General features: G+C 37.0%; 1 protein-coding gene and 1 long non-coding RNA gene across 4 annotated transcripts in view; one reads left to right on the top strand and one right to left on the bottom strand.

Annotated features, from left to right (window-relative positions):
- Window positions 1-438: 438 nt before the first annotated feature.
- Window positions 439-17494, bottom strand: part of LOC130434011 (uncharacterized) — a 20899-nt gene continuing 3843 nt past the window's right edge. The window contains exons 2-3 of one of the 3 annotated variants that reach the window (XR_008908633.1): window positions 14536-14703; window positions 439-1460 (exon numbers count right to left, since the gene is read on the bottom strand). This is a non-coding gene — a long non-coding RNA (uncharacterized LOC130434011). Of the gene's footprint in view, window positions 1461-10987; window positions 11027-14289; window positions 14336-14535; window positions 14704-17494 lie in introns of those variants that run through there. The other 2 variants (XR_008908634.1, XR_008908635.1) reach the window with 2 other exon arrangements.
- vgll2a (vestigial-like family member 2a) lies at window positions 3191-6486 on the top strand. The gene is made up of 4 exons (XM_056763833.1): window positions 3191-3391; window positions 4092-4383; window positions 4666-5148; window positions 5513-6486. Exons 1-4 carry the CDS (start codon window positions 3308-3310, stop codon window positions 5554-5556), a joined length of 903 nt encoding a protein of 300 aa, XP_056619811.1. The 5' UTR covers window positions 3191-3307; the 3' UTR covers window positions 5557-6486.

Here is a 17494-nt window from a genome sequence, read left to right as displayed (position 1 = left end):
CTTACTACTTCGTTACGGCGAAGTCCGGACTTGGCGCCCAAACTGAAACAGACAATGCCCACTTTGACCAAGGATGGCAAAAGAGCTAACATGCAAAATGAAGTCTCGCTTAAACATTTAACCACCTTCATTCGGTAAAATACCTTGTTGTTAAGATCAAAAAGATAGAGTTCACCCAAAAAAGAAAATTCTTTCATCCTTTAATCTGCAGAAAATAAAAGAAGTGATTTTGAACAACATTGGTAACCAAACAACACCGTTCTTTTCTCAAAATATCTTCACAGAAGAAAGTGTCATAAACAGGTTTTGAATGACATGAAGGTAGAAAATGATGACAGAATATTTATTGTTGGGTTAACTATCTCTTTTAGTTAAATGTAAGTAAATTGACTATTTACAGTATAAATTACTGAATGCATAGTTATAAGTCTATTTGGTATATTTGAAAATATATGATCCTAAACTATATATATATTGTCCAAAAAATATGTAAGACTTGTGACATCTAAAGTCTGACCTTTGACCATTCAACAACCCCCTAAACGGTAAAATAACAAGTTCTGGTGGTCTCCAAGCAGATCTAAAATCCTTCAGTGGCCTGAAATGGTTTGTGCATACATTGTGCTCTCTCTACGGCTGGGACAGGTGCCACTCTAGTTCTCCTAAAACAGACACTGTTTCATGTTGCACGGCAGAACCCCCTCCCCTCATCTCTCAACAGTTGCCGTGGTCACATTGAGTGCAGTGGTTCACTTCCATGTCACAATCCCACAATTCACCAGAGCTCCTGCTACCTCATCAGCAACACATGGACCTCAACTGTTCCCCTGACCACAGTGCAACTGTAATCATTTCTTATGTTTATAAAGAAGTTCACTTACAAACTAACTTTTGTCATTGCTTTCTTACTTTTGTCTTGTTCAAATCATTAAATGTTCGGTTCAAATCTGTGCAAAAATGGAGGGTTGCCAGATCGTTGTGTTTGAAATTAAACTGGTGAGAATCCACAAATATTGCACGCTATCAAAAATACCCTTTTGAAAGAAACCTGAGCATGTGTCACCATTTTGTTAAAACATTTCCACATCCTTTTCTCAAGTGCATGTTTACATTCCTTCCTCTCTTCAACTTGCCTTGACAATGTCTTTGTGCTCTTTTTCTCTCATACCCCCCAGACCTCACAATCCACCCCCCGGCCCATCCCTCAGTTTGAAGATTACCTGCAAATTGTTGGCTGGGGCCAAGGGTCCTTTCTGTCAGCGGAGGCACAAAGCCAGCAGACTCCTTTATTCTTACATGTTAGAGAAAAGAGCTTATGTTGAAAACCGGGGGCCGGTTAAAGCTGTAAGTGTTGTGCCCTGATCTTCTCTTCTTCATCAGATGTGTTGAATGCACTGTTGTTTCAGCAGGATAGGTTCTATTAGCCGTGTATTAGCACTCAACATTTCCTTGTCCTTAAGCTGTTTGGGTAGAAATAGAAACCTTGTCAGGTTACACTGTCTAAAACCCTTATTGTTTGAGAGCTGTCACATCAGAAATGGAGAGTTCTTGCACGCTGAAACTTTATCTGCGAACAGGTGTGAAACCGCTAAACTTGAAGTGAGACTAATAGATTGAGTTGAATTAGATACAATCAGTAGGGATTTTATTACAACATCTATCTGAATACATTTTCAGTTTTTAAAGGAAAAATCTTAGCCATGCCTAGTAGTATACATTTTCTGCTGAATCTTCTTGAACAATATTAAAATGTGCCATAAAAAGTATAAATAAGCAAACAAACACTAACGTGAACACATTTTTTCTTTTCTCTTTTGTGCATATTATATGCACCACTCACGAATGGACAAGATGCATGACAGAAATTTATATTCATAATTTTGTTGTAGAAGTTATTCTTCCCAAAGAAAATTAAGTGCAAAGACAATATCTTAACACGCTCATTGGTCTTTTGGTGTTAAATAGAAAACCATTTGCCTCATTGTTTGGCAAACACACTAAAGCAGACAGACAAGTCCCTCTTAATTCAAATCATTCACCAATTATAAAAAAGCAGAGCTCTTTGGAAATACACAAATATGTGCAAATGCCCAGAAGAAATCTATCTCAGATAGTAAATGCAGAACTTTTTCTGTTAAGAGAATCAGTTTACACCCCAGATACTTGCATTAGTGTTTGCTGAGAAATAACCGGAATATTTGACCTCCAGCACTCTGGACAGCGCTAGTTTAACTTAATATGTGAAAGACTCCATGAAGTGAGCAGAGTGCCGGAATACCGAACATTCCCGTGAAATTCCCAGTAAAATCATGATGAGCTTTAACTATGACCTCAGCTGCTGTGCTGTAGTGTATCGGTTACTACAGTGGCATCGTCTTTGTCTACGAAAGTATCAGTGTTTTCTCAGTTGCACTATATTGTTGATTTTAAGCGTTCCATTGACAGAAAAATGCCCCTTGACCCCGGTACAAATTGCGTTAAAACTATTTGACCTTCGACCTGGAAATCTATGGAGCCCTGGGCAACTGGGCAAATTGAACCACGGCATTTTAAACTGTGATGGTGACACACTTTAGAATTAAAGTAATTGAATTGTACATTTTTTATTATTAAATTAAAAGTTGCTATTGTTACAGTCAAAGCTGAAATTTTAGGAAACGTTTGAATGACATCTGTATATTAATTTGTTCATTGCAAGCGGTTTGTTTATCTTACATATTGTGTTTTTGAGATTATTTATGTATACTATCACTGCGGTTGAAATTGCAAATAAATAAATCATTTAAATCCATAATAAAGATGCACTGAATAGTAATCTGAAACAGATTCTAGTCTTTTAATTGGGAGCTCTTGGTCTCTGTCTCACATAGAGAGACCTCAAAACCCCTTGTTTGATAATAATGTACGATTGGAGTCATTCTTATTGATTCATTCTAGCCTACCTAGTACATAAATTAATTTGCAGAACACTTGATAATCGCGTAAACGTTAAAAACGAACTGAGAGGTAAATAATTTGTTTCACTGTGTTTATTGTCATTTTTAATAATACTTTTTTAATGTTGAATCAAATGAATCGAGGATCCGAACTGCTTCGTCCGAAAGAACCGATTCTTTGAACTGACTCAAGCTCGCGAATAAAGACAAGAGTACAGAACATAAAAAGTGCTCATTGCGCTTCAGGCGAACGTGACGCACGCTTCTTCATTTTCCGTCTGCGCTCACTGAACCTCCGCATTATTTCAAATGAAGCGTCTTCTCGTGCCGTTATTTAGTTTTGATAGGTGATATTAACAGCTAGATTCGCCATGAGCTGCCTGGATGTAATGTATCAAGTTTATGGTCCACCCCAACCTTATTTCGCCGCAGCATATTCACCTTATCATCATCAGGTACGTTCATTTATAAGTCTCATTGTGATTCTATTGTAGGAACTTATGTGTGCATTTGTTAACATATTTATTGCATTTATTGCCTTTACAGTAAAAACTTTTGTTTTTGTATTTTCGTGGTTTTAGTTTTATAGCTTTAGGCAACATACTGTCATATTATTCACATATCTTGATGACAGTAAGTGAAAGCAAATTTTAAAAGTTTAGATAAAAATTCAATTAAACTTAAATTAATGACGAGTTTACGAATTTAAATAATTATCTTATAATAATTTATAATTGCATCCATAGTTATGCCCCATTTGTGAGTCACTTTGGATGAAAATCTAATGTAAATATTTTTATTAAAGGTAAAAAAGTTTTGTTGACAGTGTTGTTCAGTACTTTCCAGAAGTCAATGTTTATTTAGTTTCTCTTTGTAATGTTTATGTTAGACGTATTCTTAGTCTATAGATGCACATTTTAATATTTCAATACAAAAGCTTGTACTTGGTCTGTATTTTCAGAATTATATAAAAAGAGAAGAAATCTTCATATTTTAATATTTTGAAATATTATGACAACAAAACGAATGGCCTGGCATACACATATTCATTTCCCGTCTGCCAATATACCAATACTTTTTAAAAACAATTATTAAAATAAGGCAACTATTAGACTTTACTGTAAATTGATTGTGCCATTTTTAACATGTTTACAGAAATTGGCGTTTTACTCTAAAATGCAAGAAGCACCAGAAACGGTCAGTGGAAGCAGCTCGTCTTTTTCCAACATCTCCGGGCCACCCATTAAAGAAGAGGACTGCGCCCGGGAGAAAGATCACCCGCCCGAGGCAGAGTACATCAGCTCCAGATGTGTGCTCTTCACGTACTTTCAAGGAGACATCAGTTCGGTGGTGGATGAACATTTTAGTCGGGCTTTGAGTCAGTCCAGCAGCTACGCATCTGCATCCAACCACAGTAAAAGTGCAAGAGGTGCATCGTCCTGGAGAGGTGAGAATCTATAGATTTATATTCTCATCCTTTCTGAATTATTAGCAGTGAAAGCACATGGGAAGATTTTCTTATATTGTATTTCACATCTGTCTTAAAACGTTGACATTCAGAAAAATTGATACGAGTATTATAGACATAATACAAGCACACAAACATGTTACAATAATAATAATACTCTTAATCGAAAAATCTTTTATCGTTTTAATTTATAGATTTGATTCATCATTGACTTGTATTTGTATTTGCCGTCATGCAAATTATCCAAATGTGTCTTTCCAGACGGATCATTCCCTATGAGTCAGAGAAGCTTTCCTCCCTCGTTCTGGAACAGTGCGTATCAGCCGTCAGTCACAGCATCTCTCAGCAGCGCTCTTGGTTCTTCTCACACGGACCTCCCCTTCCCCGCAGACCCGTACTCTACCGCTTCCTTACACAGCCACCTCCACCAGAGCACCCCGGAGCCCTGGCACCCGTCTCACCACCATCACCCTTACTCGCTCAGCGGGGCCATCGGCACCCAAGGGTCAGCATACCCCCGGCCCTCTGTGCACGACATGTACGGAACGCACTTTGACCCACGTTACGGCTCTCTGCTCGTGCCCTCGGTGCGGCCACATAGACTTCCCCCTGCCACGGTATCCGCGTCCGGACCCTCACCGTGCGATATCAGCAAGAGCGAGCCGGGGAGCTCGGCGTGGACGGGCGCTTTCACGGCAACTAGCTCCGATATGGGCCAGAGCTTGAGTCTGAATATGGATGCAGGTGTGAATGGCAGTAAATCACTGATAATATAGTTTTGGAAACGGATGTTTACGTTTAAGGGTGAAATGTGTCTGCCATTAACAATATTGCCAAAGTTTATGATTGATTCTTTCCGTCTGTGTTTGTTCGTGCAGCTTTGGTCTTGCCAAAAAAGATTTTTTTTAGCAGTTTTTCTTTCATAAGTGCAGTTTTTGGTTATAACAGACCCAACCCGGTGTGCAATAATGTGCTGCCCCATTACTTCATTATTCACTCTTTCAAATGCTTTCTTGCTTCTGGTCAGCTCGCTCCCCTATATTTGCTGCTTATTTTCTTTTTCTTCTTTCCTTACGCTTTCCTTTTCTCCTTTCCTTCCTTCTCTCAGGTCTACAGAGTCAGGATAAGAGCAAGGACCTGTACTGGTTTTAGTGCCCTGCGGCCACTCCTTCCTCATCTGGCTTGTCTTTTCTCTGGCTTGTAGAGACTTTTCTGTAACAGATTCTCATCTCACTTGCAGCTCTGCGCTACACACTCTGCAGCGAGACCATCCGCAGCTGAGAACAAAGGCACGGTGGAAATCCCGGTCTAAACCTTTCTGAGAACCATTCGGATGAGTGCAAACTCTCTAGAAAAGACAGCACAAAGAGAGGCCCTGAGAGCTTTCCAGAAATACACGGTGATGTGACTGGCAGCTGCTCTCGAACCCATTCTCGAGCCTCCCCCGACCTTCTGCGCGCTCGGCAAAACAAACCCTGAACGAGATAAATAAATTGGAAAGAACATTTCTTAATGGGACATTTGAGAGCGGAGCTTGAGAATGGATGTTTTTTTAAGAAATGACAGTTTTTGGAGAGAGCAGCATTCCGTATCCCAGAACAGAGAGAGGCTATTTGAAGCCACTTGACTCTATCTATATTGCTTTCAACACCTGTCATTGACAACTGTTGTGGAACTAGGGAAGACACACACACACACGGTGGCAGTTTGTGTGGTGTTTGACCGAGCAAGCACCCTGGATTTCATAAAAGAGGCGTTTTGTTGTAGCCGGACGCGCAGCAAAAGGGAACAACTGGTTTGGTTTTTTGTGAGACGTGTTGTGCCGGCTGTCATTGCTGTTGGAAATGGACAGACAAAAAAAAAAACGCTGTATATACTTTGTGTCTTTGTCCAGTGCCACAGTATAAGATCAAACCGCATGTGTGATCATGACGATATGCAGGTTGATTTTTTTCATTTGTACTTTTTAAAAGAACGTTCTCATCCATTTTTAGTCGCCGTCAAGGTGACATCTCACCACGTGTTTGAATGTATCACATGTAATATATTACATTCTAAAGTATTTTTTTCCATGATGTTGCATTGAGGAAAATGAGGTGTTGTCTGTTTTTATCTGTTCATTCAAAGACATAAAACATGACGATACGCACTTTACTGTGTATTGCTTCTGAGGTAATTCATAGAAACGTTGCATTTTGGTTTCAGAATCAATTTGCAAACTTTTAAATCTTTTAATATGAAGGTTTTTTTTGCTTGGTTTGGTTGTTAAGACGAAAGCGAATCACAGTGGGCTGTGACCCTTATGACAGAAAATTCTGTCATTTACTCACCGTCAAGTTGTTCCAAACCTGTGATGAACACAAAGATACTTGGAAAAATGTTAGTAACTGATATTTCTGGGACATCATTGACCACGACAGTAGGAAAAATGATTGTATCCTTTCTTTTGTTCTCATGAACACAAAATGAGATATTTAAGGAAAGCAGACAGTTCTAGGGCACATTTGACAAACGTTTTAAATTTTTTCCTATATGGTTGCTAAGATTTTCCCCCAAATATCTTTCTTTGTGTTTTAACAGAACAAAGAAATCTATACAGATTTGGAAAAACTTTGGGGGAGTAATTCATGATGGAATTTTTTTTTTTTTTTTTTACCTGTTTTGTTTTCCGTTCAGGGTCTTTTTTAATGACTTTAGTCACCTTTATCATGTGCCAGCGTCTTCACAACTATACAGTAGGCATTGAGTGAATTCTAAAGGCGAGCGAAGTGCTTACAGGGCTATTAGACAGATATTAAGCAGTACATGTAAAGAACAACATTGACCTTCAACAGAATAAACCGCCGTTGCCGCCGGCTGGTGTATTATAGATGTAGTCGAGAGGCGACACAAAAGATGCTTTTTCAGTATCAACATGTTCAGTAGCTTTTAGAAAGCTTGAAAACGGTGTAGAAAGAACTTAAGCTACGTCTTTAACCATAAAATGTTTTGTTCATTGAGTTGTGAATCCGAAGCATGAATCACACATCCATCTGATCCTTTTCTTTCGGGTTGTTGGGAGTGAATAGCGGACAGCTGTAGATTAATATTGGCAATGAGAGACGAGACAGCAGTGGCCAGAGGTTGACTTTGCTGAAGTATAAGAAACAAATGCTACTTCTCAAAAGTGCCACTTAAGAGTAGTGAAGGGAACACTTAATAAAATTGGCTGCAAAACTGCAAAAGCCAACTTTTTGAACCACAATATAACATGAACAACCCTCACTGTGGCGGTACCCCTAAGGGCTCCTTCTTGTATATCCACAGGAACAAAACATAAAAAAATGTAGAAAAGGTAAATGTTGTACTTTGTGGGTACATCATTTATGTATAAATGTTAACAACATTTTAGATTTTGTACTTTTTTTTAATGGGGGATTATTTTCTTTTGTTCTGAGCAACTTGACCAAATATGTGTGCATCTTTTTATTATTTAAATGCATGATCTTTCGCATGACTTTTGCACTCCTAAAGCAACGCTTTACCAATTGAACCAGAGGAACACGCAAATGTGTTTACCTGTTTATCACCTTACAAAGTTCAATGTATATGTCCTACAAAAGAGTATTGTTGATAAGAAATGTCCCAGGTGAAACAAAGTGCTCTAAAATACACTTTAATATATTTAAAGCGCTCTATTTTCATACTCTAATTTTGTAATTAATATCCACAAAAATAGTATTTTTAAGATAAACTTAAGATCTAAGTGTAAGGAACTGTTCTATTTTGATAAACTATAATTAAAAATACTAAAGACTATATTTTTTGTATATTAAGTACAAACTTATTGTGTGAAAGTGCCGCCGGGTGGTTTCCAGACAGGGTTTAGCTTAAGCCAGGGCTAGGCCTCAGGTAAATTAGGATATTTGGGTCCTTTTTAAAAACATATTTTACAAAAAAACATGACTGCATTTTAACTGATATATTTCAAGATATTGAAAGTTGTTTTCGATCAAGACACCTTTAACACTTAAGTTAGTAACTAAACCCTATCCGGGAAACCGTCCCCTTCAAGTACATTTATGCGAGTGTACACATAGTCAAAAAAAACTATGAACACACAATTACGTAAAGCTGTTACATTATCCTTGCCTGGTAACTCCAGGGCTAATATTAGCGCAGCTGGAGTATGTAGAATCGCACGCACTGGGTTAGCACATCACCGTATGCAATTACGTACAGAGCGACACTCGATATCCACCATTTACTTGACTGGAGGATTTGTGAAGTTCATGTATTTGTAATTGACGGGGGTTAATTAGGGTTGACAGGGCGAGCTGTCAGTCATTCCCCCAAAAAATCAAAACACAATCTGTTGCATGTTTTTGTATTGCCTTCGAGGAATTTGTAAGCAGTTGTCGTGCGCACCGTTTGCCGGACAGAACAATCATCGAACATGTGAAAGGTCAATGCCACTGCACTTTAAAAGCAGATCAACAGTTGGTTGGTATTTTAATCAGCTTGCATCTTGTATCAATGAAGCGGTCGTGTTAACCAACAATGTGATAACTGTTGATGATTTGCCGATTGACTGCACATGTAGCCGGTGATATAATTATGTGTGGGGCGTTGGTGTTAAATGTTAAAGGGTGCAGATGACGCAATGTTAAATTACACATTGTATTCTACCTTTAATCCAAACGTCATTACTGTAAAATCATTTTTGACGTCTTTAATTTTTACAGTCAAATTGGCTTCAGAAGTCATTTCCACTTAGGCTATTGTGTTTATTTGTTTTATTTTTTTAATTGTTTTTAAATGTCTTTAACTCATCAAATAAGTTAAGCAATTTCAATATAAAACAACTCACCAATGGTTAAAGTTTTAAATAGAAACTTGAAATGACTTGTAAAGTCAGTTCGATTGTACATAAAAATGTAAGGCATGCAGCAAAAAATGTGAATACACAAATGCACAGAATTGAAAGTGTCAAAAGCATCAATATCACATGATTTTTTTTTTAATGGTTCAGGCAGATAAAAGAAAAATACAACTTCAAATTGAGACAAACTTTGGGGAACAGCACCTGCGGTCTAGGACATCTGTGTGAACTATGACTTCTGAAGCAGTTGGTTGACAATAATTTTACATCACATTAGTTCTGAGGAAATATCTAAAGATTTTTTGTAAATGCCACTTGGTTTTAACATTTTGATCTAATGAAATGAAATTTTTATACACAGTTTCAATGTCGAAATACTTTGTCGATCGCCTCGGTTCATATTTTGCCTGTTATGTCATTTTTTACACGTATTTTGGATATCATCTTACAAAGAACACTGTGGTCCCAAAAAGTGCTTGTGAACATTGTTTACTGATGCTATAGCTCTCATACTTCTATCTAAATTAATGCAGAATAAAGGATCAGAGGCCTGTCAAAAAATAATTCTGCTTAAAATAATCTCGGTATATCTCCAGTGTTAATCCAACCTCAATGTGAACGTAAACACATGTTGGCGAGATCAAAGAGGGAGTCGTGTTTTTATTTAGCCTATGAACAAATGCCACAACGACTGACAAGCTTTGCACAAACACAGACAGAGCTTCCGAATATCCAACACACTCAAGCACAACTAGGTGCATTCTTATTAAAGAGAATTGCAATCTACAATATCAAATCTACCAATTCCGGCTATTAACATTTTATCATCTGACGTTGAATAAATGAACCTGAGAACTCTATAAGGCCTCAGGAACGATTGCGATACAGTTTGGTTCTGAGCTTGACACCTTAGTATCTTGAGACCTCTCAATTGCGTTAAAAGCACCCTCATGACAAGCAATTCAGCGTGTCGCCTTTCTCGCGTGTGGTCTTTTTTAGAAGTTACAAACAAAAGCTGTCAGGGTTGTGGTTTGTGAGACGATGACTGAAAAGTGTTCAGAAGGAACTTCCCATTGCGGGCAGAAGAAACAGAGGTTGTATGGCGTGTGATAATAGCCTGCCGAGGTTGTTGTGGAATGTGAGCCGCGCTAATGCTGGAGCTGAAGGCCAAACGCTACAATACATGCGGAACGTGCACAAGTGCTACATGGCTGTCAATTTTCACACCCGTGCTGATGGTATTTTTCACATTAGTCAACATAAGCAGTGAATTTCAATGCGACTCTCAAAGTCGGGGCGCTGCATACAGCTGGTGCATACGGTTTGTATAGATAGAAGCTGTGCATAATTAGAATATTGTTCATTTTTGTGGTATTTATCTTGAAGATGAACATGAAGAGGGTTGTAATATGACCAAGACAGGTTTAAACCTGTGCCGTTTGTAGAATACACTTTGTTTCAAGGTTAAGAGTACCACGGTTCTTACATAACACTTAAATATCATATCAAACTTTAAATATCATAAAACATGTTCAAACAATTATGAGCATTTCACATTACATGACATTACAATTTTAATTGAGGATGATAAAGTATCTTTATGGTTAGGGAATGTTGCTGATCCTCTCTCTAAGACCAGCAGGTTTATGGAACCTTTGGCTCCTACACCAAGGTCTGGAGCTGTCAATCCTTAGAGGATGACCATCAAAATACTCCAGAACAAACAAAAGACCAAGGCGCTGTCTTTTGGGTTGGTTGGGCCTGAAATGGTGAACAATTATTATTTACTTAGAAAGGAACATCAAATATGGAAATTATACAGTCAAGTAATTTAATATAAATAACTATATATTTGAACATTGTCCCATGCTGCAGATTTTCTACACTTTTAAAAAATAAAGTTGCTACATAAAGTTCTTGTGATGTCATAAAAACATTTTTGGCTTTCTAAGAACCCTTTAGTCCACGCTTCTTTGAAGAACAATTTCTGTCTTGCCTCTTTAAAGTTTAAAGAACGCTTTTCCACCACGAAAGACTTTGAATTCTTTTGTGAAACAGAGAGGTTCTTCGGATGTTAAAGGTTCTTTACGGAACCATGCAGCCAAAAAATGGTTCTATTATTTTGAAGTTATGCATATGCTGTACATAACATATCGTTTTTGAATTTATACAATTTACAAAATGCATAAATCCCTGGCAACTAAATAAATGGAATAGTGAAACGGTATCCCATTTGATGTCATTACTGTACCACCAGTACAGTACCAGCAATAACACGCTGTTTGATAGCGAATGCTTTAATTTTAGCACTCTTAATAAATAAATGGAATTGATTAAAATAAAACAAAATTTATTGAAATATTTAATTTAAATAATCATGCTATACTGGAATAATTACAACGGTATCCGATTTGATGTCATACCACCAGTACAGTACCAGCAATAAGATACTGTTTTGATAGCTAATGCAATAATTTTAGCACTGCACCTTTCATGTGCAGAGATGAAGGGTCACTTTTACTTTTAAGATGATGTTGTGTCTGAAGTGTTAAGCTCAGATATCACATTTCACCCCACTCCACAGCGTTTGACTTTTCACCGAAGCCGAACATGCCTTACAGAAGCAAATGAATCCAAAGGTCTTGTCCTGAGAATTCCTCACATAGCTAATGTGCTTTGTTACAGTTATTCTGATGAAGCTTACAAAGCCTCTGCTTTAAAAAACTGACAAATTGGCAAAGTGAAAAAATGACAGGAAAATGGCACATAAGGAGCTTTAAAAGCAGGGTAAATGGGACGAATAATCAAACCCCAGCATGCTTCAACATGTGACAAATCTGTGATTTAACCTAAACGGTATTTGCTTCCATGGCTGTGTTTAGGTTTCCTAACATTTCCATTCATAAATGAATCTGTAAGCGCGCTTTACCCCCTGGCAGTGCGGCAGCAGACTTTAAATGAAAGTGAAGAACAAATGTAAACACGGGACATTTGATCAGACCCAAAGTTCTCTGCTGAAATACATGCATCAACAAATCTATGCCAGCTTACATTAACCAACCTGAGTACATTTCACCTCTCTGAGTGAAAATATATAACATTTAAGAGTGGTTATGTGGTTGAGTTTAGGAAACCAAATGGTTAGGTTCTCACTGCCAAAACTGATTGAAGCAGATTGACTTTTATTGAGTTTTGTTTACGTCTCTCTGGGATTAATTCAGCGACCTGTCATTTATGTAGTGAGGGATGTTAACACAGCATATAATTCTTTCCCTGTATGAAGTTAACATTTAACACTGTTCCTGGATCAGCAATATCAAATAACCAAAGTACCAAACACACATTTACCTGTAGAGAGAGAGTGGACTAAACTGACATAATGGCAATTACTTTTACATGAATGACATTCATCAAATTTAGCATATATCGTCACTGAATAAACATCAACATTTTTACATCAACTTTATGTCTTTTCAAACCTGTATGACTTTCTTTTTTTTTAGAATACAAAAGTAGATGTTTTGAAGAATGTTGGTAACCAAACAACTGTCCCCAGTTGACTTCCATTGAATTGACACAAAACCGCTGAGACATTTCTCAAAATATCTTCTTTTGTGTTCCACAGAAGAAAGAGTCATATACAAGTTTTGAACGACTTAAGGGTGATTAAATAATGAAAGAAATGACCTTATGGCTGAACTATCCTGTTATAAATATAAATAATTTTTACATATGTCTTTGTGTAAACATATTTATATTGGACCTTATACATATATCACGATAAAATTATTGTGACCTCTAAAATGATTTCCGCCTATTGCCTCAGAATTTACGGCCCAGCTGGGAAGCAGATCACATCATACATTCTGTCACATTGAGCGCTAAAAGTAAAGACAGCGCTTAAAGTAGCTTGCACACAGATTAAAGGCGCAGAACATTCCAGGACATAAAAAAATGAAAAGGCAACATCACACGCCAATGCTATTCCTATTTCAGGCCTAGTGCTATGCATTTGGCTTTTTTATGGCATTGGTTTTTTTATGGTTGGGCAGTTGCCTTTTCACACTTTGGGCTCTCGGTGTTAATACTGTATGTCATCCCGGTGATTTCATCAAAGTTACTCTGGCCACCCCTGGGAAGTGATGAGATTACCAAGATCCATTTCTGAAGACTTGGAAGAACACTGGAAGTCTGGAACACTCTGTGTCAGCATGTCATCGATTCCTGAAGTGTACGGTTGTTTGCTTAGGTGGTATATATCTTTCTTTTAAAAGTGGAGACCTAATTGTACCTTACAGTGCATAAGGCCCAATCTGCTGTGCTTTGAGAACGAGATGTACACAGAAAGAAAAGATAGAAAAAAGGAGCCATATGAAATATGTATTTTTCCCCAATTTTTTTAAAGACAAATGTGGCTTTAACCACACATTATTTCGTATTTAAACAATGTTTTTTCGATTATGTCAAGGCAGTTATGCAAAGGTAGAGTTATTGTAGGTTGCGTTACAGTCCTAAATAAATTGCACTTTCCCAAAATAAAGAAAATCACAAATGAGCTCTCAGTTAGATCTCAATTCATTTTACAAAGACATCATCGACATTAAAAGGAGAGCAAATGGAAACTTTGCCTGCAGCCTATCAAATATTTCTTCCAAGAAAAAGATGCCAAAACCACACAAATGTCATCGTTAGAGTTTCAGAAGGGATCTCAACAATGTGACAAATTTGTCGAATCTATACAGTCAGAATTTCAATATAAAGATCTCAATATGAATGAACTCAAACATCAATCATTAGATTGAACCAAATCCAGATTGTTTTACCTTTACAATCTACATTCATTATACACCCCCATACTCTTCAAGTATTTTGACAATTGTCTCATTTGATTGAGAGGAAAGACTGAAGCGTAAAATTAAGTGTTCAGTGTTTCAACGTAGAAACAGAAAGTGTCTTTCAACAGTTTCTAGTTCTTTATTCTCTTTGTTCAAAAAAGTGGATACAAATTTAACAGGGCAGACTTACATGTTTGTTTAGGCTGTAGTAAAGATCAAAAGATCTTGTATATAGCTGTAACAAAAGTAGAACCACTGTCAGTCCAGATATAAACCAGTTTTGTTTCAGTGTTCTCAACAGTGGTGCATCTCACACAAAATCAAGATTGTGTGTCAACCTTCTACAACATCGACAGGCCTTCATCTTCCAACGCTTCATTCATGCCTCATGACCTTAGGACTTGCAGTGATAAAAGCAAATAAACATTGTCTTACCTGGCCAGGTAACTTGAGAACCCTTAACTTCCTGCTGTGGATGTGTTAAGAGCTCAGTTGCAGCCACCCCTGCCATTAGAGCTTGCCCCAGGCTGAAGGGGCTTTTCGTGATGGGGGGCAACTAATGGACCTTAGCTACATGAAAAGCTGAAAAACTAAAAGCAGCACCTGAATGGAGAGGAAAGAAAATAGAGGAGAGAGAAAAGAGAACTAAGATGAGAGGCGATGCTGTGAAACTGAACTAACAGCCTAGAGAAAGTAAATGTGTTTGGTTCATTAAATCAGCAAAACTGTGCAAGAACACAAATTAACTTATAATATTGATTTATATGTGATCATAAACATTATTTAACATATTTCTTATGTTGTTTAATACACAAAAACAAAAACAGAAATGTTGCCTCGGGATTAAACTACGGTAAATTTATGCACTCATTTTTTTAAGCACTTAATTAATAATAAATAAATAAAAATTAACATACATAATAACGTAAAAGATAAACAAATAAATAATAAAATAACAAAAGCACGTAGTAAAATTGCTTCAAAACATCAAAAAAACATTTTTGATTGCTTCAAAACATCAAAACAAAATTGCCCTAAAAACTAAAAATAAGAAAATAAATGCTATTTCAAAATATGAAAAAATACAATAAAGCTGAACTATAATAACTCTGGACTCACACATTCAATAAATAATTACTATAAAAACTTTCTTAAGTATCACTTGACTATAAAAAATTAGGGAAAATTATTTCATTTATTCACCCTGGTGAAAAAATGTAAATGTGAACCTATATATGTCTCTTTCTATGTGTAACACAAACAAACATATTTTGAAAAATGTCCCAGTGATTTGTCTCCATTCAATGGAAGTCAATGGGGGCAAATGTTGTTATGTAACAAACTTTCTACAAAACTTTTCTTCAACTTTAGAGTTGTGTTATCCATGGCAGCATAGTGTAGTGTAGTAGCTGTATAAATTAGGTCTGTAGGTCATGTCCTGCACGTGAGCACAAGTTTATGTCAGTTCATGATAAGGTCGTAGTGACTGACTGCATGCAGTTTGTCAGACTGAGTCATGCAACAGTTGCTTCACATGTATAACTTACTACTGCAGTCCAGATGACTGATATTACGATATTAGCATGAACTGTACAGCAATTTCATCAGATCTGTTGCTGAATGCATCAAAGTCACATTTATGTGAGATTATCCTGAGACGAGATGATGTAATAAAACCAAGGGATTTAGTTTAAAACCCATCATAATGATCAAATGAGATTAAGTGCATACATAGTGATTTAAGAACCATTTCAGACCTTCATTTGAACTTTGCATATGGCAAGAATGACAAATAAGAGCTTTTTGGTCTGAATGTTATTGGAGCTTGATTTGTGTGTTTGTGTATTGGTATCATTTTCCGAGTTCTCCGTGTCACATTGCAGAACATTCACTGAAAAAAATCTGTTGGATTAACATGAAAAACATTATGTACATTGGTTGCACATAAGAAAGTTATGTTTACTCGGCTTAATTTCATTTTGTTCAAATTGCCAAATTTATGTTTGTTAACAACATGATTTTTATATGTTGATATTTCATACTTTCATTTAACATTATCAACATAAATATTTTAAGTTAATATGACAATACCCACTATTTAAGCAAAGGCAACGCATTTCTACAATAGTAACAACAAAACTGAAAAATATGAATAACTCCTTTAAATTTCAAGGGTAAATCAACATTACTGAACTTCACTGAAAAACAAACATTTAAAAAAGAAAATAACTCTTAAAATGCAGTCTTACGCAAAGCATGCTGGGAAATATAAATCCTCCGCCTAGTGGTAACAATTATATATGTTAACACAAAACAAATCATTTATGTAGTGTCAACATGAATGCATTAAGTTAGATAACTGAACATAAAAAGATCTTGTGACCAAATTTTACAAAAATTGTGTTGATTTTACTTAAATTAATAAAATTGGACAAGCAGCAAAACATATTTTTTTCAGTGTTGTTGAAAGGTGCCACATCAATCCATTTGGACACCGAGTACAAAAGATTGTAACATAGCTGTGTGTCTCGGCTCTCAGAGTTCACGTAATTTGAGGATTGAAAAACACCAGCGGACAGACAAGTGGTTGTCACACACGAAGCCTCTGCCTGTAGCCAGGCTGTGGCCAGGAAAGCAGCACCCACGAACAGGTGGGCATAGCGCCTGTCAAGCGGACAGAGATTGATGCTATGGCTGAAGGGACTGCTGGGTATTCTCTTTCCGCACGGACAGCTGTGCTGTACCGAACAGAGATGTGTTATCTCTTACAGCAGTGGGACACACTGGAGCCCTCTTCTCAAGGCAGTTTAAGTCCAGAAATGCTCATTGTGTGGGCTGAGCAGCATAAACGGATACTTTTTTAAAATAAAACATCACAACATGTGTATCTCTCTATTTATTTCTATATAAAGAAAGCAAATTGCGACCCGAAGTGGCGAAGCCTATTGCTCTTGAACTTTCTGGAAGCTTGGCAACTATTTTTGTCCTCGCAAGTACAGCCATTTCCCTAAACTTGTTTAAAATGGTTGTAGCTGAATATTAAAATGTATCTGTAAAGTCATTAAAATTCAGTAAATTATAGGGTGTTTTTTTTCACATAGATACAGTTGAAAGGGCCTCGCTCTTCTGAGAGAACGCTTTTTATTTATTTCGCTGTGCTACTTTCCATTGTTTCCACGGTTTTACTTCAGGGTTGAAATAAGTGTAAATATTGTCGACCTAAAGCGAAATTGCCTCAGACACAATTTATATATACAGTCTCACTGTTGGCTAAGAATAGCTATGATCCCCAGGAACCTTGAAGCACATGGTAGCCTATAGTGATTTTTACAAAGCGTCACAGCATGTGCTTGAGGAAACAGACTCAAGGATCTCAAAAGAGCGTAAAAGCAAG

The sequence above is a fragment of the Triplophysa dalaica genome, chromosome 13 (genome assembly GCF_015846415.1).
Source record: "Triplophysa dalaica isolate WHDGS20190420 chromosome 13, ASM1584641v1, whole genome shotgun sequence".
NCBI classification, from domain to species: Eukaryota; Metazoa; Chordata; class Actinopteri; order Cypriniformes; family Nemacheilidae; genus Triplophysa; species Triplophysa dalaica.
This window is presented reverse-complemented; position numbering and strand designations above follow the sequence as displayed.

Coding starts and splice junctions, on each gene's coding strand:
- vgll2a (XM_056763833.1), top strand. CDS start 3,308: ATGAGCTGCCTGGATGTAATGTATCAAGTTTATGGTCCACCCCAACCT. Junction 3,392..4,091: donor ATTCACCTTATCATCATCAG/GTACGTTCATTT, acceptor ACATGTTTACAG/AAATTGGCGTTTTACTCTAA. Junction 5,149..5,512: donor GAGTCTGAATATGGATGCAG/GTGTGAATGGCA, acceptor TCCTTCTCTCAG/GTCTACAGAGTCAGGATAAG.